Source organism: Heloderma suspectum, chromosome 17 (genome assembly GCF_057233095.1).
Source record: "Heloderma suspectum isolate Gila_16-S chromosome 17, 16-S_ref, whole genome shotgun sequence".
Lineage (NCBI taxonomy): Eukaryota > Metazoa > Chordata > Lepidosauria > Squamata > Helodermatidae > Heloderma > Heloderma suspectum.
In genome coordinates this window covers 13,612,796-13,637,893 of record NC_139474.1, presented here as the reverse complement: position 1 = coordinate 13,637,893, position 25,098 = coordinate 13,612,796, and the positions used below count along the sequence as shown (strand labels likewise).

Genomic DNA, 25,098 nt, shown 5'->3' with positions numbered 1-25,098 from the left:
CACTGTGGAACGCTCCGGTTTGCTCCATGTTGAGACAAGAGCAGAGGCAGACACACAGCAAATATGAAGTGGGATCCCCTGGGAATGGAATTTCAAAAGGAAACAAAAATTCTGGGCCAAAGACACCCAAATTCTGCACACAGAATTTCATAGCCTGTATCTATGATGTAAATTATACATAACTGGACAGGAGGACCATAAGAAACTACTTTCTAGCAGCTTTCCCATCGTCTTCTCCCTCACAACCTTATAGCTGGAGATGCCTGGGGCTAGAACCGTGGACTCTCTGCGTGCAAAGCATGTGCTGTACAACTGAGCTCTGGTCCTATATGTTCCTACAGGCTGAGGAGAGGCAAATACATTACTGATGTAGGGCAGCCTTTTCCAATCTGGCCCTCTGCTGATGTGGGGGACTACAACTCACATCATTCCCAGCCAATGGACCTGCTGGGAAATTTCCAGTTTCTCTGTGTGCACGATTTCCAATTTCTCTGAGTGCACATGCACACTTTTTAACCCTTGCCTTAAGGGCTAGAAACTTGTTTTGAAAATGAAAAGCTCAGGATACAGTATTCTGTGCCTGGTACCACTATCCTGTTCTCCCTCTCATGCAAATATGCACGGAATACCAACAGCAATGCCTGTAACAAAGCTTGCTCGCTTTACCGGGCGAGCCACACATTTTATCCACTGGACCTTTCTGCAGCACTCTCCAGTTGAATAAAGTGCCTCGATCCTGAGTGGCTCATTTTAAGCTGCTTCTGAAATTGAGGGGAAAGGTTGGAAGTGCCTCTGCACCTTCTTTGACATAAGACACAAACACAGGCCAGGTGGAAAACAAATTCTCCTTTAAATAATGTGTTATTAAAAATAAAGAAAACAGCCAAAGGCAAGAGCGCCTGGAGAGCAGCTGAAATTAACGAGTGCTCATTTCAGAGGAATATCAGTGCTAAAGGCCGGACTCAACCCACAAAGTGGGGTGGGCAGGATTGCAACAACTGCTCCTGCCTGTATCCCCTCTGGGCCCGACACAGGACTCTGGGAGGGTTGCCAACTTACCAGGAAAACAGCCGGCCTGGCCTGCATCTGTGTCTTTATAATCAGCAGCTTAATTTGCATAAATCAGCAGGTGAAACACTTCTTCAAAGCACAGAGATAAAGACATGTATCACTTACAATGCAAGGTAACAAGCTGCTCTTAAAAGGTACAGCTACAGAGGCCACTTGAAAAGTTGGCAACATTCAAATCACAATAGGGGGCAATAGTCCTGTGGACCCCCCGGGGCAAACCGATTTGGTGTTGGGAGGCTTGCCTTCCTCCCCGCATCAAAACATCTTATGGGGTGAGTTTGCAGGACTGCTGCACAGTCTAACCTACAGAAGAGCACGGATTCTGGGTGGTTTGATAACTATCCCACACACCCACGCTCGCTGAGTTTGTATGTCACGACAAGCTGCGCCCGGCGAGCGTAATGAGAGAAAGGAGCCGGCGTGTGCAAGGAGGGTTAGTAAGACACCATGGATTATTATCCACCCTCGTGTCCTCAGAGCCAGTTCGGCGTGTGATTAGACTCCTAAATTAGACTTTCACTGCTGTACGATGTCCCAGATGGGCAAGAAGGTGTCCACAGCTATCCATAAGATGGCGCTGAAAAGATTGAGCCAGCAAGCCACGGGGGGGGGGGGGGTGCCCTTTTTAATGAGTGACAGGCAGAAATTCATCAGGTGCAGTTTTTCCCACACACACACACGCTTAAGGAGCTAGAAGGGAAGCTTCTCCTGTTGAATTATGGCAAACCATATGCCTCTTGAAAAGGTGGTTACACACTACTGTACCCCCTCTTGGGTTTCCAGCAGCTGGATTGCAGCCAGACATTAAAAGGAGGCTTTGCCTCATTCTATCCTCTCCATGATAAGAGGGGGGAAATCTGCACCTGTTGAATTTGTGCTTATTACACAGACAGAGTGGTGGTTGGCCAGCTGGCCAGTCTTGGGTATAGAACCAAGTAGGAGCTCTGTGGGACTCAGAAGGCAAGCTAAGAAAAGCTCGACTCCACAGCCTCTGCAATTCATGCAAATTAGCAGAATTTCTCTTCCGTTGCAGAATTTATTCTGCACTCCCCCCACTTCCATTTTGTGTAATTTATTCTAGTTTGCTAATCGGAGGGAGAGAAATGGAACAAAACCTTCACTCCTATCCGCTGAAATTTCATCAGGAATTGCCCACACCCTTTCAAGATTGTCTTCACACGAGGGCCAGAAACATTACCTTCACATTAAGGGCTAGAAACCTGGGTTATTTTTTCTTCTCTGCGGGGGTGGAATGAAAGACGAAATCCTCCAGACAGTCAAATTCTATGAACGATACCATATTCGGCATTTGATTTGCGCTAGAATGGCGCCGGGGGAATGATTAGCCAACCCAAAGATGTGCGATGGGGCAGGATTTGGCTGAAAGACAGCTGGTTGCCTACCACCAAGACAGAAAGCCCTAGCAGACACCAAAGGTTTAAAATGAGTTGTTTGTGGGTAGTTGTGGTTTGGGGTTGGTTTTTTTGGTATTTTCAGTTATTTGGATTTTGATAGGGCCGCAACCCCATTAAAGCAATTTTAATCCCATGAGCTTGAGTAGATTAAGTTGATTTAAATCTGCAATCGTTTGCATGTGGGTTGACCCCCATGCCCGCCCGCCCACTGCTGAAGTGAGACACGTGCTTTCTATGTTTTCAGGCAACGCCTCATCTTGTAGCAGAAGCAAAACCTTTGAGAAGAGGCATGCTGTTCGGCAGAACAGGAAACGGAGAGTTCCCTCTTCGAAGACAGCGCTTGCCACGGAGGGTTTTGATCAGAACTTGTACTGTGGTTTTGTTTTTCAAAAAACCTTTTAAAACATTAATTTGCTGCCCCGTATATTGCTGACTCCTTCGCACTCAATGAAAGGTGCTTTTAACCAATCGATTAAACCAGGGCTGGCGTCAAGAGTTGGCATGGTCAGGCACCTGCCAAGGGCCCACACCCCAGCAGGCCCCGCTGACAAGAGCCCCCTGGCGTTGCTCCTCCTCTTGTTTACCCTTGCAACCGGCTTGTTCACCTGCCTCTCGCTCCGGCCCAGACAACGGTGGTCATGAGGAGGAGGAACAGCTGATGCCATGGCCTCCTTGCTCACTGGGTCTCTCCGCCTGTCAAGCAAGCAAGAGGTAAGCACCGATGGAGAATCAGCAGCTGGGGCAGCAGCGTTGAGAAGGCAGACTCGCTGAGGGAGGGGGCCCACTGGGGGTGCCTTCGCTTTGGGAGCTGAAGCGTCAGAATGCATCCAAGCCAGCCGCTTCGGAGGAGGGTTTTCGGATGGGGCTGCGCGTGCAGGCGTGACGCCGTTCCCCGTCGGCATCAGCTCCTTAGCGAACCTGCAGATGGATTGCTGATGCTCAGGAGCGACCCAGCTGACGGCAGAAGGGGGGGCGGGGGTCAAAAAACGGCCCTCTTCTAAAAAAGTTCATTCCCCCGCTGGCAATGGAATAGAGCGGGTCTCAGGACAACCCCAAAGGGCTGGCGTCCACAGTGAATTCCACAGCCCTGGTCCCTTCTGCGACTTCAGGAAACCATCCTCGCACCCCAAGCCTGTGCAACAGCACGAGGAGCAGAGTCTCCTCCGCGGTACCTCCCCCCGCAACGCCACCACCCCAAAGCCTGCTGGACGATCAGACCCGGCGTCTCCCTCGTGCCTCGTCATGGCCCGTCTAGTTGACAGGGGCCGGGTCGGCCAGGGGCATGGTGTGCAGGACCTCGTCCAGCAGCTGCAGCGCCCGGTGCAAGTGTACTTCGATCCAGCAGGGGGTGTGCTTGATGCTCTGGCGGGGGTAGTCCGGCCCCCAGCCCTTGACGAAGCTGAGCCGCAGGATGCAGAGCCGCCGGAGGTCGTCCACGCCGATGCCGGCTGCCGCCGACAGGCCTAGGCAAGATGCAAAGGCAGCATTGGGGAGGGAGCAGTGCTTGGCTACCAGACATCAGCCCCAGATTTAATTTGTACCAGGGGCGATTAAAGAAAAAAGCAAAGTTACCAGCCAGATGGGCGAGTAATAAATTTAATAAATAAATAAATAAATAAGCCAGAGCTCTGCCCCAGAGAACACTCGGTGGATTATAAAGTTGAGAGTGCCTCTGGGCTTGGAATGGAGCCCGGAGGCAGACGTCGGAACGGAGCCCGGAGGCAGATGTCGGAACGGAGCCCGGAGGCAGACGTCGGAGGTGCATGACCCAGCACTGGCTGTACGCTTTCCCCTTTCTGCTGTCATACCTTAGCTGGGACATGTCAGCTCCCACTCGATACTTACCAACAGCTGGAGCAATGCCTCCCACTGAGCCGGGCCCAGGGATGTTCCCCGACACTGCTGCTGCCTGCGCCGCCGCCGCCGCCTGTGCCGTGGCCGCTTGCTGGTGCATCTGACGGTGGCACTGGCGTAGGTCAAAAACCTGCATGGCAAGAAAGGAGGGGTAAGAGATTCTGCAGCTTGCCCACAACCACTGAAGATTCCAAGCCATGGCTAGGGGAACCCCTCTGTGGGTGCCCAGAAACATCCCCCATTCCGTTTATAAAGGATATATGAGACTGGAGACAGAAAGAGGTTTTAGGAGGTGTGAGACCTGACCAACAACTAAGATTAAGTTTAGAGGCCCCACTTGCTGTCCCATCAAAAAGCAGGTTAGACAGATGGGTGAAAGAGGCAATGCCTTCTCAGTGGTGGCGCCAAAACGCCCTCCCTCCAGGCTCCCACACTGCTGGTTTTTAAGGCATCTTTGAAACACCCTTTTCATGTGTCATTTTAAAACCTACTCTTGTACACTTGGATACCTGCTATTTTGAATTTTCTTCAGTCTTTATCCTACCATCTGTATGTCTATTTGTGAGTTTTTTTTTCTTTGCATATGTGATTATATGTGTTGTTAAATTTTGTACTCAATTTTGGATTAATAATAATAGTTATACTAATAATAGTTCTTGTTATTCATCATCATCATATTGGTGACCGTGGTAATTCCTTTTGTCCTGCTGTTGTCTCTGGCCAAACAGGTCATTCAGGTTTCTGAAGCTTTACCAAACCTGAACAACCTCTTTGATAAGAATAGAATGCGCAACCTGGTTCACTTCCTCAGATCTTTCTCCTGGGAGCTGCCTGCAGGCATTTTTCGCCACAGCACCTACACAGGAACATAGGAAGCCACCTTATACTGAGCTGGGCCCTAGGTCCATCTAGCCCAGTACTGTCGGCACTGACTGGCAGCATTTCTCCAGGTTTCCTGACAGGGGTTTTTCCAGCCCTGCTGGCCCTCTTCTTGTAGAACGCTACGGTTGTCAAGACTGGGTGGGCTGATCAGGGCAGGGGCGGGGGGCTGTCATGCCACTGGACTAGAGAGCCTTGCTGGTCTGTTTCGATTTGCGCTGGGATAGTTCGGGGAGGTGGGGGGAGTTTCCCTTCGAGGGTTGCTCCTGGGCGCTAAAAACAACAACAGCAAAGCCGCCCGCTCACCTTGATATAAGCACCAGGGTAGATCTTATGCACGGCATCCCCTGGGGCGCGTCCGGCCTCCCGGTCCAGGTAGTAGCTCTGCACGAAGACCGCGTGGTCGCTCAGGCACCGCATCCAGACGTCGCCTTCGCCGCGGCACTGCAGCTCTACACCTTTCCCGATGTGCAGCCTGCGGACAGGAGGGCGGGCTGATCACATGGCTTGGCCCTGCAACGCGGGGGTGTGGAACCTCTTTCGACCTGAGAGCTGGATTCCATTTCAGGGAAGCTCTCGGGGGCTGCATTCCCATGGTGGGTGGAGCCAAAGGCAAAAGGGGTGGGGCCAAAACCACCAGCATCTTTTAGCTGAAAGCGCTTACCGCCAGTCACTAAGCCTTAGGAGAAGCATTTCAACCTTTTCGAATGAAACTGAGCAAAACTCAAGAAGCCACCAAACGACTGGTGGTTGGGTGGAAGGGGGTGGAGCCAGGGAAAGAGGTGTGGCCTTCTGTGGAACTCCCTCCCTAGGGAACTCTGTGGAACTCCCTCCCTAGGGCACTCCGCCATGCCCCCTCTTTAATGAGCTTCCGTTGTGCATTAAAAACGCTGTTGTTCAGGCAGGCATTTGGGGTGGGGTAGGGTATTTTAGAAAACGTTTTTATTGTAGAATTTTATTGTTTTAAACTGTTTTATTACACGCTGTACATCGCCCAGAGTGGCTGGGTGACCAGCCAGATGGGCAATTAATAAATTTAATAATAATAATAATAATAATAATAAAAAATTCTGGGGAACACTGGAGGGCCGGATTTGGCCCCCAGGCTTGAGGTTCTACACTCCTGCAGTAACTCCACCCCGTGCTGGAGGACACACACAGACCTCCCACATACACAGTTTGCTCACAGGCACATCTGCATCTCACAGGCACATCTGTGTGTCACTGCATCTGTTCAAAGGGTTCAGCATTAAGCATCAGTTGCTGTTCTTTCTATAGGGCAGCCTTCTGCAACCTGATGTTTTGGACTCCGACACTCATTGGCCTCAGGCAGCAGGTCCAATGATCAGGCATGATGGGGCTTGGAGTCCAAAACCTCTGGAGGGCACCAGGTTCTGCTATAAAGCCATCAGGGTAAGACGGCACTTGACAGAATAACATAGGCCCAAATTCTTTTAAAAAAGGGGAGAGAGATCATGAACTAGGTCCCTGCCTTCCAGGAGTTTACAACTGAAATTTCAATAGTGGGCTGTAGTTCATGAAAACCTATGCCATAATATGTATGTTAGTCTTTAAGGCAGGGGAGGCAGCCATGACCGGGTGGGCCAGATGACTCACCCACCACCCCTCTGCGGGTCAAATGATGTCGGAGGGGGTGCCGATATACCCCGATGGGAAAAGGGGTGTGACCACGCCCCCTGAAGCCGCTTGGTTCTCGGTAGGTGCGTTGGGAAGATGGTCCTTTGGCGTCCGCTGGAGATGGACCTTGCCTGCCCTGCCCCTTCTCCCACTGGGGAGAGGGCACGGGGCGGGCAAAGGAACTCCACAGGGGCCTCTCCCAATATCTCGATTAGAATATTGCCAACTTTTCAGCTGGCCTCTGTAGCTGTAATTTCATTTCATTTCTTGCATTTCTATACCGGTCAAGAGCCAAAGCTGTTTGGGCGGCTGACAAAGAATAAAACCTTTAGAATACATTATAAAAATCACTGATGTGCAAACGTATAAACAGACAGCACACACAGGGACACACATGTATCTAAAACAATTTTAAACAGGCAACAATAAGAAAAATCCAGGACCTGATTAAAACCTCATCATATGCTGCCAAATGCCAGGTATCTCCTGCCTAGCATTATAAATGATAAAAGCTTTTATCTCTGTGCTACGAAGAAAGTTTCACTGGCTGGTGCAGTCTTTCTGCGTGGAAACCTCTCACTCTCTCACACAAACACACACACCCTCGCGCTCTCTCTCTTCTCCCAGCCCACCCCCTGACCTGGCCCGCTCGCTGGCATCGGTGCGGTGAACGTTGGAGAGCTGCCCCAGGCAGAAACGGTCACCTCCGGAAGGGTCCACGTAGCCGTCCACGGTGACCACGGAGCAGTTGGCGAGCACCTTGAAGATTTCGCCCACCTGCACATCCATCTCGAAGTAGGCGATCGAACACCAGAACTCAGGGCCTGCAGGGAGCAGAGAGTTAAACATCCAGGCCCAGTTGTGGAAACAGAGGGAGAGAGGGCAAGCGAGGGAGCGGACATCACTTACCGGGGTGGCTGGAGACCGGCTGCTGGTAGGGAGGTGAGCTGTGGTGGGCAGGCCCTGCACGGCAAAGGCAAAACAGGGGGCGTTGGGGGCACAGTGGCAGAACCGGATTTCTGGGAATGTTCCCTCCAACCACTAGAACTCATTCCCTTTCCAGAGCTGAGCTTGGAACCCAGGCAGCCTGGTCCACAGACATTCCCTGCCCCACGCTTCCCTAGCCTGGTGCCCTTCTGGATCTGGTGGACTACAGATCCCATCATCCCCAGCCAGCAACTCATTCGGAGGGGACCAAGTCGTGGGAGGCTGCCCTACGTTCTTAGCCAGGTGACGTTGACTCCCTCCAAACCCTTAGGAATCTGAGCCTTGTCAGACCAGGACAACGGGCCACCTCCGCCCCGCATTTTCTCTCCAGCAGCCACTAGCCAAATGCCTCCGGGAAACTCAGAAGCGCGGGGGGGGGGGGGGGGCGTGATGGCGATGGCCTATCCTGAAGTCCCACAGATTTTGGATCTGTGGGCACATTTGGGAATTTAAGAAACTGCAGTGGGCACCACCACAAAATGGATCCTGTGGAGGACGTAGCTAGTCACATAATGGCTGCCGTGGGGGCCTGGCTAGTCAAGACGTACGTACGTACGTGTGTGTGTAAGGGGGGGGAGCGGGGAGAGAGAGAGAGAGAGAGAGAGAAATAGCGAGGCTAGAGACTGAGAGCGAGAGGGACATGGAAAGGGTTATTTCCTGGCCCGCCCAATCTTCTTCCATCCACACAGACCTTTCCCATTTGCTCTCTCTCTCTCTCTCTCTCCCCACCACCAGCTTCTTGCCTTGCTATTTCTCTCCCCTGACCCCTTTCCTCACTATTTCTCTCCCTTCCCCATCCCTAGCCTTCTTCTTCCACTCCCTTCCCAGCCTCTAGCCTTGCTCTTTCTCTCCCCTCTACTCGTTGCCTTGCTCTCTCTTCCTGCCCACTGAGCAGCTGATCAATGACAGGTTCAGGACCAGGAAGGAGAACCTGGCACCCTAACATTTTTTTATTAAAATTTTTTTTTGAAGGGGCAGGGAGTGAAGAGCTGTGTGGGCGCCACTGGAGGTGCCCAGGCACCCCCAGCCTATCCCCTGTCTACTGTCTCCAGCAAGTGGTATTCAGCAGTAGATTGCTTCAGCACAGGGGATTTCCATTTAGCCCTTGACAGTCTGCTTCGCCTCTGTGGGGTTGTCCTTCTGACGCCATGAAGCCGTTGCCACCATCTTGCAGGTTCAGCAGCTTTCCCTGACTTGGTGCCCTCTAGACATTTGGGCTGTCATCCCTGACTACTGCCCATGCTGGCTGGGGCGGATGGGAGTTGTGGTCCAAACCAATCTGGTTGCCTTGCCCTGTGGCAGGGAGCTCCATCAGTCAACTCCACGACACGGGAAGACTTCCCTTTGGTCCATCCCAAACTGGCTTCCCGGCGATTTCACGAGACAACCCTACCAGAGTGGCTGTATTGTGAAAGAGGGGAAAAGAGGCGGGCAACTTGAGGCCTACAACTTCCGTCAGCCTTAGCCAGCATAGCTAGTGGGGAGGGATGATGGGAGTAGTGGGCCAAAAGAACTGGAAGCATTTGAAAAGAGAAGAAACAAAGGAAGGATTCTTTCTGATGTGCTTGGAGAAAGGTAAGCGGCCCGTGAGGAAGGAAATGTCTTTCCAAAACATGTTGGGCAGAATGAAAGTTTTTTCAAGCACCTGAGAATACTTCCCCTTCTGTTTTGGGACATGTATGTGCCTTCCCCCTCTTGCTGTTTGCAAAAGAACTGGACCATCACCGGTTACCCACTAGCGCTCGCCCGCCTCTCTCCAAACCATGTGTCACTTTATATACCTCTATCGTTTCCCCGCACCCCACAAGTCTTCCTTCTCAACTCAAAAGCCCTAAACAAACTCGCCTTTCCTTCCAGGGACACTGCTGCAACACCCCCCCCCCACCCCCTAGGCACCCCCACACACACCTCGATCCTTTAGCTTGCCCTTTTCTGCACTTCGTCCTCTTGGAGATGGGGCGGCCGGAGCACAGAATGTAATTTCTGGGCAGGCTGCTGCTGCTGATGTACGTGTCACTCCCCACCGCAAAAAGCAGGGTTCTGTGCCAAGCCCCCCGTTTCCAAAACTAAGCACCACCCATCTCTCCCGCGCACCCACACACAACTTGGCTGGCCAGGGACGTACAGTAATGGTTTGGGTGATGGGGTGGAGGCTGCGGGTGGCTCCGTCCGTTCTGCTGCTGCTGGGGAGTGGGGAGCGGTGGAGGCGTGGGCTGCTGGCCCCTTCCGCCAGAGCTGTAGCTCGTGGCATTGCTGTTCCCCGGCCAGCTGGGAGCCGGATCTTGCAAAGGCCCAAGAAGAAAGAGACAAAAAGACAAACAGGTCGGGGGGGCGGGTTGAATTTGAACCTGCCTGCCCCGCAACATGCCTGATCATACCGCCCTGATACTTACTCGGATAGGGAAGTTTGGGGGTGCAGCCGTTTTGCTGGGACCCTGGGGGAGCCGGGGAAGGCGTTGGGGGGTGAGAGGGGCTGGAGATCTGGAGAAGACCCTCGCTGTGCAGAAGGGGGAGCAGGGGCCCCCCAGGAGGGCCTAGGAGGGGGGGGGAGAGAGAGAGAGAGAGAGTTGATCTGTAAATCACCATCACAGGGTCATTGCGCTCTTGGGCTCACAGTCATCTGGAGAGGTGCAGGTAGCGGCACTGGTCAGGAACACCAAACCTGACCTCAGTTACCCACGCATTAGTTCCCTCCAAGCTGGGCTACTGTAATGCACGTTACGTGGGGCTGCCTTGGAAGACAGTTTGGAAACTCCCATTGCTGCAAAACGCGTTGCCCGGCTGCTAGTGGGGCCAGCGCCAATTTTGGGCCGAATCCAGCACGCTCGGGGACCTAATCTGGCCCTCCGAGGTTCCTCGGGTGGCCACACACCTTTTGCCTTTGGCTCCGCCCACTACTGGAAAGCAGCCCCTGAGAGCTTCTCTGAAATGGAATGCAGCCCTCGGGCTGGAAGAGAAGAGGTTCGACACCCTTGCCCTAAACCATTTGGGACCAGGATACCTAACGGATCATCTCCATCCATATCATCCTGCCAGGCGAGAAAGACCTACTTTGCTCCGAACAAGGGCCGATAAATACTTTGAAACAAATCAATAAATAATTTGGGGGATGGGGAGGGAGCTGATCCTTTGTCTTCTGTTTATGTCTCCCCCCTCCCGAACAACCTTACCTGGGGGAGATAAGGGCAGTGCAGGATAGATGCCGCCGGAAGGGTGGGAAGGTTCAGGTAGCTGCAGGGGTGATATAGGCTGGTACGCCTCTGTCTGTGGATGGTTGGCCTTGATCCCCGGCCCTGGGCGGTCAGCTGGCAGAGGAGCCGGGAGCTCCATCTGGATACAGTCGGGAACAAATTCCTCTTTCACGAGCCGGGTGGGCGGTGCTGGAGGGGGGTAGAAAGAGCATTTCAGACCCAGGGAATGTGGGAAGAAACCTGCTGGAAAAGGCCAAGGATCCATCTAATCCAGCACCATGTTTCCAAACAATAGCCTCCCAGAAGCAGGGCATGCAGGCAAAAAGCTCCCAGTATCTGGTGTCCAGAGGTACACTGCCCTTGAGCACGGGAGATCCTTTTTGCCAATGGGATCAAGAGCCAAGGAACTTCAGTGACCAGACAGAAGTTCCATTCCAGTAAAGCATCCCGTTTCCCTCAGGTGATGACTCCGGAGAGCCCGCAAGCAGGCTGTTAAAGGCGACAGCCTATCCCTGATGTCCCCATTAGCTGGCATGTCAGAGGTATACTGCCTCCAATGGGGGAAAGCTCTATTATAGCGTCACCCACATACACGCGACCATCACTCACCTGTATTCTGAATATTCAGGCCTGTGAGGGGGAGAGAAAAAAGACTGGGTATGTTAGATGTCCTCTGAGCTCTGGTTTGAATCCCGTCCTGCACGCTAGTTACCCTGTGCATCATCACACTTTTCCTCACAAAGGCTAACGGTGCACTGGACGCCTTTAGGACACAGGGGCGTTGCTGGGCATTTAAGAGATTCAGGCCCCAGGCTCATAGGACACAAGTCTGCACAAAATTCGCCAATGCTAATGCCCATCTATAGGCACATTTAGAAAGAACGACTAGGATTTTTAAAAATTTCACAGACATCAGAGCTAGCCAATTAATTTCTCATCCAAATCATCTCAATAATTTCTTAAAAAATCTTTAATCTGTGCCCACCCAGGGCCATCCCAAATCAGCTGTTCCTCTTCAGTTACAATTAATTTGCAATCTCTGGTGTCCCCTCCTGACTTCTCTCTCTCCCCCCTCTATGGGAAAATTGCCGCCCACTCATGTAGTTAAGCCTAAAAGAAAATTTTGCATCTGCAGCAATGGATGTTTGAGGCTCTGGGGAATGGATCAGGGGTCCAGGGAAATAGATTTCCCCCAAATGCCTCAAAAGATTTTGCTGCCTCAGGTGGATCAGCAAATGGTTCCTATCCCACGTCGCTTCAGCCAAACACCTAAGCCCAACCAAGTTATTTGGCACTTGAGGCAGAAAATACAAGTGCCTCTCCCACTTCCTGGCAGTAGACATACAACACTGAATTAAGAACTAAACATCTGCTGCCTTTTCATGACTCCAGGCATCTGCTGCCTGAAGTGGCTGCCTCACTCTGCCTCCTGGTAGGGCCGGCCATGGTTTCAATTTAAGCTAGGGTTGGGCCTTTGTGGTTCAATCCCCCCGTTAACCTCCTCTGCCTACAAAAATTGCTGTCTTCCCCCCGCCCCAAAAGCCTCTAGTGCCTCTGACTGGGTGCCTCTGACCATGTGCAGAGGACCCTGAGGCCTAAAAAGATAAGGCAGGAATTTTCTGAAAAAGAGTCACATAAAAATAAACTCTCGTTCAGTGAAATTAAAAAAAAAAAGGTTTTGTAAGCACGCTCATCATCAAATGGCCCCTGAGTGTGCACAGAGAACATTCTCCCTCAGAAAGGGGATTGTTTTTTATGGTCCACTTGCCTCAAAGCATGTGCAGAGTGTATTTGCTCTCGATGAATCATTTTAGAAGCTACAGTTAAATTGCCTCTGAGTATGAATATGCATTGCAATTCCCTTCTGACAGATATCAGTTTTTAAAAAAAAAACCCCAAAACACCCGAAAACTATATAAGGACAGAGTAGGGCTGTTCAGACAATACGCTAATGGGTTGTTTGTTGAACGGTGGGTTAGCATGTTGTCTGAACCCAGGACATTTTCCTCAGGGTGGCTTGTTAACCATGCAGTGTGGCTTGTTAACCACCCTGAACAACCCAAGAACAAACCATGGGTTCTCAAGGTGGCTTGTTTGAGAAGAATAAGACATACTGCATGGTTAAGAAGCCACCCTGTGGAAAATGTCCTGGGTTCAGACAACACGCTAACCCACGGTTCAACAAACAACCCACAGTTAAACAACAACCCACATTCAACTGCTGAGCGTGGGTTAGCATGTTGTGTGAACGCAGTCAGGGCCTCTGGGCATGCGCCGGCTGCTTCCTCCGAAGGTCATTTTTTTCTCTCTTTAAAAACCAAGGCATATTTTAAGGAAAAGAAGGGAGATAATGAAAACACGGACCACACCATCATCTGTTTCCCCCTGGTTTCACATCCTCCTGTTCTGGCGACTGACCAGGAAGAGGAGGAAGAGATTCTGCCTAGGCGCAAGAAATGTGGATCCGTTGCTATGGCAACCCACTCATGCGGAGTGTGTACGCTCCGCGGAGCCAAGCGCGAGGCCCAGAAAACTGGACCAGGGGCCAGATCTAGGCCCAAAGGAGGAGTTTTAACCTTGGTTCTCATCACAGGCCTCTGGGAGTCAGTCACAATTCATGTCCCATCCCAGACTCTAGAAAGTCGGTCTGTGGGGTTTGGCTTTGGCCTTCACCCAAGGCGGTTGGGATGCTGGCAACTCCCGTCACAATGGCAGCGGTCGCTGCTACGTGTGTGTTTCTTGGCTAAGCTCCGGGCAAACTGGGCTTGGCCTAGGCCCAAGATGGCTGCAACACCGTTTGGCTGAGGCCTCTGGGAACAGGGTGGGCGATTTGTGGTCTGTGTGGCCTGCAAGCCCCATGAATACAGAAACTAGGCCAAGCCCCTCCCCCAACCTGGCACTCTCCGGATGCGTCGGGCCGCAACCCCTATCATCCCCAGCCAACATTTTTATTTGTTTGTTACATTCATATCCCGCCTTTCTCCCAAGGAGCCCATGCTCTTCTCCTCTCCGTTTTATCCTCACAACAACAACCTTGTGAGGCAGGTTAGGCCGAGAGTCTGTGACTGGCCCGAAGTCACCCAGCGAGCTTCTTGGTCGAGTGGGGACTCAAACCTGGTTCTCCTGAGTCCAGTCTAACCACTACACCGCACTAGCTCTCATGCCCCAGCATGGCTGGGGATGATAGGGGTTGCAGTGCCACACACCCAAAGGGCCCCAGCTTGGCAGAGGGTGCTCTAGATTCCTGGTTGACAACAATATATTTAAATTTGAGTTGACCACTGAGGGTTGACAAAGACACAACTTGAGCTCCGGCAACTTGAGGGCTGAGAGACGCTCAAAGGGCTCTTTAACCCTCTCCTCCCCAAAGACAACCATGAACGGAGGCCTTGGCCAAATGCTTCCAATGACTACACAACCCTGTTGCCGGCTGCCATGCAAGAGACAAAACACAGCCACAGGGGTTGTGGGGGCCTGAAGCGCGCAAGAGGCGAACCGAGCCAAGGTCTCCATTACTATCCACAGCCGTGTCTGTACACATGGTGAGGGCAAAGTGCCCTTTGCTTGTATCATCCAAGCTCGCACAGCAGGAAGAGGCCTTTGGACTGGCAGCTTTGTTGGGTTTCAGACTTGAGCAATATGGCCTCCAGTGGCTTACCCCTACCCTAGCACCCCAAGGTGGTGGGGGTTCTAGGTGTCCGTGGGCCCGTTGGGTGACACCCCCCCCCAACCTGCTCACCAATGCCCGGAGACACCACCCGCTCGTAGTGGTAGGGGTTGACGCAGACGCTGTCATATTTGAGGTCGAAGGCGAACTGGCAGAACTTGACGTGCTTGAGTTCGTTCTTGTGCAAATCGGGCCAGCGCCAGAGACGGGCGTAGATGACGTGGGGGAAACCTTTGCGTCCGGCCACCTGTCAGGGAGAGGGCAGGGGGTCGGGTGGGGAAAAACGGTGTCTGATTACGTGGTTAGCACCAGATCAGCGGGTGAGGAGGACGTGGTAACGAAGGTCTCAGATGGACTGGGGTACAGCACATCTTTAGTCGGGGACTGGATATTGTCTATTCAGCACATTGCTAGCACTTCTAGCATGCTTCTTCGCACAGCGCATAGTTAAGCCGTGGAATTCACTACCACAAGAGCTCGTGATGGCTTTAAAAGGGGATTAGACAAATTCACAGCAGAGAAGGTTAGCAATGGCTACTGGTCATGAAGGCTAGATGTATCCTCCAGAATCAGAGATGGCTCCAGTTGCTGGGGAACACAAACAGGAGGGTGCTCTTGAGCATGCGTCAAGGGCTTCCCATTGGGGCATCTGGTTGGCCATTTTGGGAACAGAATGCTGGACTGGAGCGGGCTTTGGTCTGACTCAGCAGGGCCTTCTCTGCAGTGGCGCCTGCCATGTGAAATTATTTCCCCTCTGAAGTACGTCAGGCCTTGATACCAGTTTGCTTTGGCTTTCCCTCAGCCATGAACTATTTTTGTACCAGCATCTTGATACTTGTGTGTGTGTGTGTGGTGTCTTTTGTTTGTTTTGCTACTGTTTTTATTCTTTTGTAATCAAATGAGAAACGTATATAAACACAGTAAATAAATACCTTCTAAAGTACTTTGATCACACCTAAAGTGTGACACAAATAACAACAACAAAAAAACAACATCCTACTTCATTCTTTTAACACAGGGTTTTTGCACATGTTTGCTGTATATGCAAACTAGCTCATGCCAAGGCACAAGGGAGGGGAAAAGCAAGGGGAGAGTTACTTATTTATTTACTGATGTGCGATATTTATATACCGCTAAATGGAATAAAATCCCTAAGCGGTTCACACATGAATATTAAAATCACATTTCAAATACAATATCAAAAACACGACATGAAAAACAACTCAGGCTACAATGAAAGCAACAGACGGAGTGGTAAGATGGAGAAGCACAGTTAATTTAATTACAACCCGGAGAAAGCCTGGGTGTACTAATGCGTTTTCAGCGGGTATTTGAAGGATGCCACATTTCCTGCTTCCTGAACTGTGCGGGGAGAGTTTTTCAAAGGGTGTTGCCGCTACTGATTTAGGGTAACGTAAATCCTTCCCTCATGTTCAATTTCCCTGCTAGGGGTGCTTTATACTATTTATTTATTTATTTATTGCATTTATACCCCACCTTTCTTCCTCTCGCAAGGAACCCAAGGCAGCTTACATTATCCTCCTCCTCTCCATTTTATCCTCACAACAACAACCCTGTGAGGTGGGTTGGGCTGAGAGTCTGTGACTGGCCCAAAGTCACCCAGTGAGCTTCCATGGCTGAATGGGGACTAGAACCCGGATCTCCCAGCTCCTAGGCCCACACTCTTGCCACTATACCACACTGGCTCTCTACAGTCCCATGCATGTCCCATCCTGGTGCCCTCCAGATGGGCTGGACTGCAATTCCCATCATTCCCAGCCAGCATGCAGAACAATGGGTGTTGTAGTCCAACCCATTGCTCTTCTGCCCAGAGTGGCTAACAACTCACAAAAAAGTACGGGGGACCATAATACATCCCCATTCTCTCCCCCTTTAATTTCTCTCAAGATCATTTAGGGTTCATTTAACCATTGTTTATTGGTGTTGAAATGAGTTTGTTTGTAGATTTCACACCACTGTAAAAATAATTATACTTAAAAAAAAGAACAAGGAAATATCTACTGTTATTGAATAATAATAATGCTTAAAAAAAAATAACAAGGGGATCTATTCAACAACAACGACAGGAAGCCGGGGAAATCCCTCCCCCTGCCCAACTCATTCTCCCATGATTTTTCTGTACTGCTTGAGATGATCAGAATTAGATGACCACTGCAGACAGAACAAAGAATTTGGGGATGGGCCCTACTTGTGTGCCCAGGCAGAACTGGTTTCAGAAGAAACAGTTTTAAAGTGAGAGCGCTGGCTGGGGAGGAAAGAAAAGAGGAAAGGGGGGCGGGGAGAAAGGAAAAGAGAGAAAGAGAAAGAAGGGAAGACAGAGAGAAAAGAAAGCAAGAAAGAGGAAGGAAGGAAGGAAGGAAGGAAGGAAGGAAGGGAGAGAGAGAGAGAGAGAGAGGGAGAAAGAAAGAAAGAAAGAAAGAGGGAGGGAGGGAGGGAGGGAGGAAAGAGAGAGAGAGAGAGAGAGGAAGGAAGGAAGGAAGCAAGGAAGGAAGGAGAGGGAGGGAGGGAGGGAAAGACAAGACTTTGTTTAGACCGTTATGGCAGGTCCCTAAACAAGTTGAGAGTATTTTGATGGTGTTAACAAGGGGAGAGGTGGGCCCTTGTTCCCAACCCTGTACTCCTCACACACACACCCCGCCACCATTCATGTCCTGGGACAAAGCAGAAGAAGGCAGTGTCCCTGTCCCCCCCAATTCATGCAGCTTTCAACAGAGAACACACCCTGGTGACGGATGGAAAAATATCTGCAAGGAACGGAACTGTCCCCCTCTCTTCCAGACCCCAGTTGCCAGGCACTCAGCACCCCCTTCGCTGAAGCTTCCTCTGACAGCATGTGGCGCCCCTCTCCCACAACCCCAACACTCCCGCCCCCTCCCCACTACAAATTGCTCTGCGGTGCATGCAGCCCCCTGCAGTGACGGACGAAGGAATCAACCCCCTTTCTCCACTTAGCGCAAGAAGGAGGACAGCACTGTCCCCCTCCCCCCCGCACATCCTTCCTCCCTTTCCTGGGTTTAAGGATTGGGGGGGGGGGGCGTCACACACAGACATTGTACTCATTTTTCCCCTAAGGCTTTTGGCTGCTGTGGAATCCAGACATAACAACAGCCCCCCCCCCCCCCCGGCTTCAAGAACCAGACAGTGACTCATCTGGAGGGGGGTGCTGGGGGGGGGGGAGATGAAGAGAGAAAAGAAATGAGAGACGAGTGGAGGGTTGTTGTTTTTTAAAAAAGGGAATGGGTTAATGACCTCACAATCTTGACCTCAAAACCTAGAGCTGCTTCATCAACCAGATTCTGCGGGGGCCGGGGGGGGGGGGGGGATGAAAAAATAACAACAGAGGATGCGCAGGCCGCCAGTATTTCCAGGCCTGTGAGAAGGATTCATCTTTCTCTTTGGCGGATGCCGCTTTTAATAAGGCACCACTGGAATGGTACTGGCACAGCTACGGTTGGACCTCGGGGCAGAGGTCTGGGGCCCCGCAGCAAAAGGGCTCCCCAAATGGCCTCCCACAGTGCAGCAAGCGGTGGAGGCAGTGGCAAAAAGGCCTGGCGTCAACCCTGGCGCGGGCATGCCTGGGTTGGCACTGCTCCCTACAGCACCCTTTCTTCCTTATTATTCCTAAAACCATTTTATAGGCGGGGGGCGGGAGCGGCTGGCCCGGCATGTAGATGGTTACAGATGCTCATTTTATCGTTGTTTAACTTTTAAAATATAGCATCCTTCTCGACCCCCAAGTGCTGCTTATTCCCCAGTAAAGGCGCTTATAGCATCTGGGACAGCAGAAGCAAACTCCATTTTATTCCTGGACGGAGGCTATGATTCCAGCAACTCCCAGCTGAAAAAGCGCACATGTTCAGAGTATTTGTTTAAAAAAAAAAAAAGTTAAAAATCAGGGTTGGCAAAGAGGATTTTATTGCTGCAGCTTTTGCTGTCAGAGATCAGAGATGTAGAAGCAGTTGTAAAGCGTGGAATGGCTGGGAGGCAGGGGAGAGGGGAGGAATGTGGGGTGCATGCTTCGCTATTACGCCTGACTGTCTAAATGAGGGGTGGCGGCAGGCTAAGGTGCAATCCCGAGACAGAAAAAAGTCCTACAATTTCCAGTCCAGCTGCAGGACTCCTTTCTGTCGAAGCATGCATTAGGATTGCGCTATAAGACCATTGAGTCCAGGGTCTAAAATTACCTAGCTGAACCATTAAATACAACTAGTCCTTCCTTCTCCGTGCACAACCCCCCACCCCCACCCCGCCCTCCATCATGCAATGGAGGGTACAGGAAAGAGTGTGTGTCTGGGGGGTGGGCAGGGTGAAGAAAATGCTTTACAAGTCCCCAGGAAAGAAAGCAACCAATAACAGAGCGGGAGGATTGCTGATCCTGGAAGAACAACCCGCGGGTTCTCATTTCAGCCACTGATTTCAAAGGGTGAAATTGAAGACCAGTTACTTGAACCTGGATTCAACAATAGGGGGTGGGGGGAGAGAAAGACTGTGCATAGGGACTCCTGGACTCACATTACTCTCGCGATGAGAAATGCAGTTCCAGGAGGGGAGGGACCGTAGCTGAGTGGGTAATGCCCCAAGTCCCGGGTTCACTCCCAGCATCTCCAGTTAGGAAAAATTCCCTGCCTGAAACCCTGGAGAGCTGCTGCTGCCAGTCAGTGCTGACAATACTGGGCTAGATGGATAAGAGGTCTGACTCAGAATAAGGCAGCTTTCTATCTTCCTACGATACAAAGAGAAGCGACTTTTACTGGCCGAACGAACGTTTAAGAGGCGCAACCTTCTGGGTCGCTTTGCCATCCCAGAATTCTACCACCTCATGGTGCCGCATAGGTTGACCAGGTCTGAGTCATCACCAAGCACGTACGTGTGACCCCTGTCAGCCAGGAAGCCTGCGATGGAATTCCTCGCCCTACTGTAGACAGACATCGCCATCCTGAGAACTAATTATTATTTATTATTTCTTACATCCTGATCCCGCCTTTTCCTCCAAGGAGCCCAAGGTGGCATGGCCTTCCCCCTCCCCATTTTATCCTCACAACAACCCTGTGAGGTAGGCTTGGCTGAGCGCCAGCTCACCTGGTGAACTTCACGGCTGAGGGGGGATTTAAACCTGGGACTCATGCGTCCCAGTCCAAAACTGTAACCCAGGGGTGCAGAAATATTGTCAGCCCAGGAGTCGAACTCCATTTCGGAGAAGCTCTCGGGGGGGGTGGGGGTGGGACAGCATTCTGGTGGTGGGCAGAGCCAAAAGCAAAAGGGGGCAGGGCCAATATAAAATACCAGCATCTCACTTAAAGCTCTCACTGCCAGTCACTAAGCCTTAGGAGAGGGATTTCGGCCTTTTAGAATGGCGGGGGGCAGGGCGGGGGGGGGGACTCCATAAAAGCCAGGAAAATCAGCAAACAGTTGGCGCTCTGGGGAAGCCCAGGAGGCTGGATCTGGCCCCCCGGCCTTGGGGAACCCTGAAGGACCAGACTGGGACCTGAAGAGGGCTGGATTTGGTCCCCAGAACTAAAGTTCTGCACCCCTGCTCTAACCACTTCACCACCAGCTAGATGGAGGGATTGAGCCTGGAACAGACAGGAGTGCAGTCCTTGTCCGGGAGCCCCTGCCAAAAGAAGGGCGGGTGACTACTGAGAACAGGGCCTTTTCTGCTGTGGTGCCCCGCACCAGGCAAATACCTTTTTCTTCTCCCAGGCATTTTAGTTTTCCACTTTGTTTTGTGTCTAGTGCCATCTTGTAAACGTTTGCCCTGCTGCTAGCTTCAGCTTAGTTCTTATTTTTGTACTTTTATATCGCCGTTTTGAACGTCTCCAAGTTACGTTGCTTTTTATCATCCGTATTTTATGGTTTGAACGGTTGCGAACTGCCCAGAGAGCTTCGGCTAGGGGCCAGTAGAGAAATGTAGTAAGTAAAAGCAATGAAACAATAAAGAAAGAAATGGGGGACTAGCTGGGGGCAGAGGTTGAGCCTGGAGATGACCACGGCCTAGGAGAGCCCCAGCACAACTGCTCCCCCCCCCCCCCGCTGCTTACCTGCAGGCGGCCATCGAGAGTGCGCTGGATGGTGACACACTTGCTGGGGTGGGCGCCGTTGGTGGTGATGGCCGTGATGAGCGAGTCGAGCTCGTCCTTCTTCTCCTTCAGCTTCTTCACCAAGCTCTCGATGGCCCGCTTGGCAAACGACTCGTTCTCCCCGCCCTGCCGGTGGCACATCAGGCTGTGGACAATGCTGAGGCAGGCGTCACTGCTGCTGGGCTGGTTCAGGGACATGGCGAGAGCAGCAATTCCCTGGTGGGGGCGGAGGGGGCGAGCGGGGGGGGAGCGGGGGGAGAAGCCAAGCACACCGCTATCAGCCTCCCCCAGCAAAAGGAGGCAGTAGCCAGATACACAGAAGCTGGTTTCCTAACACTTCTAGGATTTCACCAGCAGGCTTCCTAGTGTGCCTCTGATGGAACATCTGAGGACTAGTAACTTGCCCCGCATTTTTTAAAAAAGAAAAAGAAGGAAGTTGAGATCCTCCGGGAGAAGGATGCTGCCACTTTTCCGAACGTGATTGGCTGGACCGGTGAGGCCTGCTGAGGAGAGATACTAAGCTAGGAGCAAAATGCATGAGACATATTGCTGGAAAGAGTGGGTCAGCAAGGACAGCTGGGTGGGACAGATAGGGAGGACCGGTCACCCTCCCCACCCCCCACAAAAAAGAAAAAGATAGTGGCGGTGGTGGTATATGTGTGTGTCAGAAGGGCTGACACCTGGGTTTTTCTCTGTAACTTTGGCAGGGGGTGAAATGCTTAGCGCAGATATGGGTAACCTGAGGGCTTCATGCGGGCCTCGGAGGCTACTTGGGCGGCCCGCTGCAGGTGCCCGAGCTGATGGGTCCCCCACGAATTCTTTGCACCACCACGCGCGCACCACTGCCTCTGCCACAATTCTGCGAGGGAAGAGCGCACGCGGGGATGTTGGGCGGGCCGTCAGGAGCACAACTGTGCTGGGGCAGCGGGTGCCGAAGGAGAGTCAAGAAAACATGCCCCCCCGCCGCCTAGCTGGTGAGCAGAGGGAGGGGCGCGAGGCGTGATCTCAGTGCACAGGAGCGGGGAGGTGTAAACAGCGTGTGCCACGACTGGGGCGAGGGGCGGGGCGAGTGTCTGTGTGCACAAGTGGCACAGAGTCTGTGGCCCCACTCATCAGTTCGTGGGGGGCGAAAAGGTTGCCTGCCCCTGGCCTGGCAATCAAGGCAGGGAGAGAGGAGCATACGGGACTCCCCGGTCTTCAACACCAGACAGAAAAGGGAGGGTATTTACTGGTTTGAGCTTGCTGGGGAAAAGAGTGGGAAAGGAGGATTAGGAGCCAAGTTTCCTGGGATTTTAATCTTCATGTTAAAACTTAGTTGAAACAACAAAATTGGAACACAGGAGCGACAAACAAGGGCTTCTAGTTATCGGCCCCTAGGTCTGGAATGGAAGCAGGGCCTAGTGGTTAGAGGTGAGTGGACCGAGAGCTTAAAGAGGGAACAGGGACATGCTAGGGTCTTTCCTCGGTTGTAATGATGGCCAGGGGTGGGGTGGGGTGGGGTGGGGGGAGGCAGGGAGCGGGGGAGGGAAACAGTGATCTACTAATTTGGGACCAGCCTGGGCAGGACTCCTGGGCCCCGGCCTCCCACGCCCTAAAAGGCAGCGGGTCTACCAGTTAGAGCAGGGTGGGAAGAAGGGAAGGAGGGACCAGGGAAGGAGGAAGCTGGCGCGTTTCTGTGTGTCTGTGTGCGCGGCGGGGAGGAGACGGGAACCAGGACTCCTGGGTTCTTTCTCCGGGTCGAGCACAGGCCCGATCAGGTTGGGATAAGGGGTTCGAGAGAGTCCTGGGGCAGAAGGAGCGGGGCGGGGGCAGGAGCGAGCTCGAGCGCCGGGGCAGAGGAACTCTGCGCACGCAGGCACCCAAGGCTTGCCAAGGGGGATGGGAGGCGCTTTCTCGGAAGGGAAGGGGAGCGGAGCGGGGCGGGGGGGGGGGACGGCCTCCCTCCCTCCCTCCCTCCCTCTCTCTCTCTCTCGCACACACACACCCGCCCCCCCCCAGCTCACCTGCTACCGGCCTTCCCTCCTCGGGGTGCGGAGACGGTCACGACGGGGTGCGCACATGCTCCCCTTAACGCCGCGGAGCGCACATCGCCTCCCTACGGCGGCGGGACGCCCGTCCGTGGCTCGCGCGGCCCCCTTTCCTTGCGCGACTGGCGTGAAAGACGGAGGAGGAGGCACAGACTAAACACAGCCCAGCCAGACAATTCCCGCTGCTGCCTGCTAGTTATGCCGTCAACCGCATCGCCCGGGGTGGGAGAGAGAGCGAGGAAGCTGGGAAAGAAAATCAGAATTCTCCACGCAGGGTCAGAGCAGGGGCTGGCCATCAGCGGTCGGGTTTTTCTCCCCGTCTTTTTATTTCCATCGTCAGGGGGCTCCTAAGCCCCACCCCGCCCCAGGGCAGAAAGACCCCCGTCAGTCCTCCCGCGCGCCTTGGCCTCTCTCTCTGCTAACCTCCAACCACTAGGCTCTGCTTCCTTGCCAGAAGCGGGCAGCGACAGGCCCCAGGTTTGGGGGCCGTTTTGTTTTTAAAGTGTTTGTCCAGAACGTAAGGATAAGAACTTTGGGATAAGATAAGAATTTGGGGAAGATGGACATTTTTTGTCCACCGTCTGGGTTGGTCTCAGAGAGGCAGCCCAGAAATACAAGAAACAAGAAAAAACAAAGCAACTCCGCACTGCTCCCTAATCTGTCACTTCCCTCCCTCTTCCTAGCAAGCTCTTCTCCGGTGGCACCATCAGGGCAGGACTCTGGGGCAAACGCCCAGGGCCCCCACTTGGTGGAATACGCAGGAGGGCCCCAAACGCAGCCAAACGACAGTTCAAAGTAAGTGAAGTAATATGCAGAGCAGACATCTCCAGAAGATCATTAAGTCCAGAGTCTAAAATTATGTTCCTCTCCCCTGAGGCATATTAAAGACGAGCGAACCCACGAGACGCACCCGGAGTCTCATGTTATCACACACACCTTGACAAAGTGGCAGTTTTCCTCCCCCAGAATCACTGGGGGAAACTGCACCGGTAAGATTTCTGCCCTGCCGCACTCTCTCAAAGCATAACAGCTGTGTCAAGGAAGGAGCGGGGAAGAGCTTGTTGTGTCACAAGCATCTCTCTCCAGTTCACCTTACTGTATTTCCAGGCTGTGGGGGGGGGGGAACCATACCTGTTGAGTTTGAGCCTGTCAGGTCAGAGTGAAGTAGGAACTTTAATTGGGTCACCCAGCCCATAGGAACACTTCCCAAACACTGTGTTGGGGACATACTACAGCACTGGGCTGGAATAAATGAATTACATTCTGACATCAGCTGAAAGAAACCTATCTGCAGAGGCAATACCTATCTACATCTTGGGGCAATTCACCGGGCAATCCTTGCCTCTGTCAGCTTTTTCTTCTTTCTCTCCCCGCCCCCAGATTTTTATCCTCACAACAATCCTGAAAGGGTGTTTAGGGCAAGAGATAAGTGACTGCGGCTCAAGGCCACACAGCCAGTGAGCTTCAGAGCCATGGGGGGATTTGAACCCAGGTCTCTCCACTCCTGGCCTGACACTGTAACCCAGCCTGGTACCCTCCAGATGTTTTGGGCTTCAACTCCACTCAGCCCCAAGTCAGCATGGCCAATGGTCAGGAACGCCGGGAGGAGTTGTCCAAAACATCTGGAGGTCACCAGAAAGGCTGTTGTAACCACTACACCACGCTGCCTCTCCTTCCACTTAGCCTCCACCGGGCATGGGCGACTTTGTCCTGCTTCTGTGTTGGTTGGGACTGGATCGTTCCTTTATGAAAGAGGGGCACAGCAGAACGAGGCAAAAGGCTGCTCCATTGGGTCTCTGCACGACTCCCTGATCTGGGAAACTCTTCTAAGGACAAGTACCACTTACTTTTTATGACATCTAAAAGTAAACAGTTTTTAGGTTAAAATCATGGGCCACCTCTGATTTTAATTCAGATGAATAAGCAGCTTTCTTCAGCAGCGGGCCTTGGGGCCAACGCCCAGGGGACCCCCAGATGACCACCAAGAGAGCAGCAGTTGATGCAGGCATCGGGGAAGCAGAAGCCAACCCCATTTCATTCCTGCAGTCCTAGGGGGAAAAAAAGGAAAGGTTCCTCCGTGCAAGCACCGGGTCACTGCTGACTCCTAGAGGTACGCCGCTTGCGCTGGCGTTTTCATGGCAGACTGTAGCGGGGTGGTTTGCCATTGCCTTCCCCAGTCGTGACTACCTTTCCCCCAGCAAGCTGGGTCCTCATTTTACCGACCTCGGAAGGATGGAGGCCTGAGTCAACCTGAGCCGGCTACCTGAGACC

The 25,098-nt window shown here is 52.5% G+C and overlaps 1 protein-coding gene across 1 annotated transcript; it reads right to left on the bottom strand.

Annotated features, from left to right (window-relative positions):
• Positions 1-832: 832 nt before the first annotated feature.
• Positions 833-23,039, bottom strand: LOC146334566 (SMAD family member 4-like). Its single transcript, XM_084824461.1, has 12 exons — positions 22,804-23,039; positions 20,762-21,016; positions 14,775-14,949; positions 11,645-11,665; positions 11,015-11,224; positions 10,238-10,378; positions 9,970-10,125; positions 7,767-7,820; positions 7,498-7,681; positions 5,526-5,694; positions 4,332-4,470; positions 833-3,949 (listed from the first exon to the last, which is right to left on the bottom strand). The coding sequence occupies exons 2-12, from the start codon at positions 20,996-20,998 to the stop codon at positions 3,738-3,740; spliced, it is 1,698 nt and encodes a 565-aa protein (XP_084680587.1). The 5' UTR covers positions 20,999-21,016; positions 22,804-23,039; the 3' UTR covers positions 833-3,737.
• Positions 23,040-25,098: the final 2,059 nt, after the last annotated feature.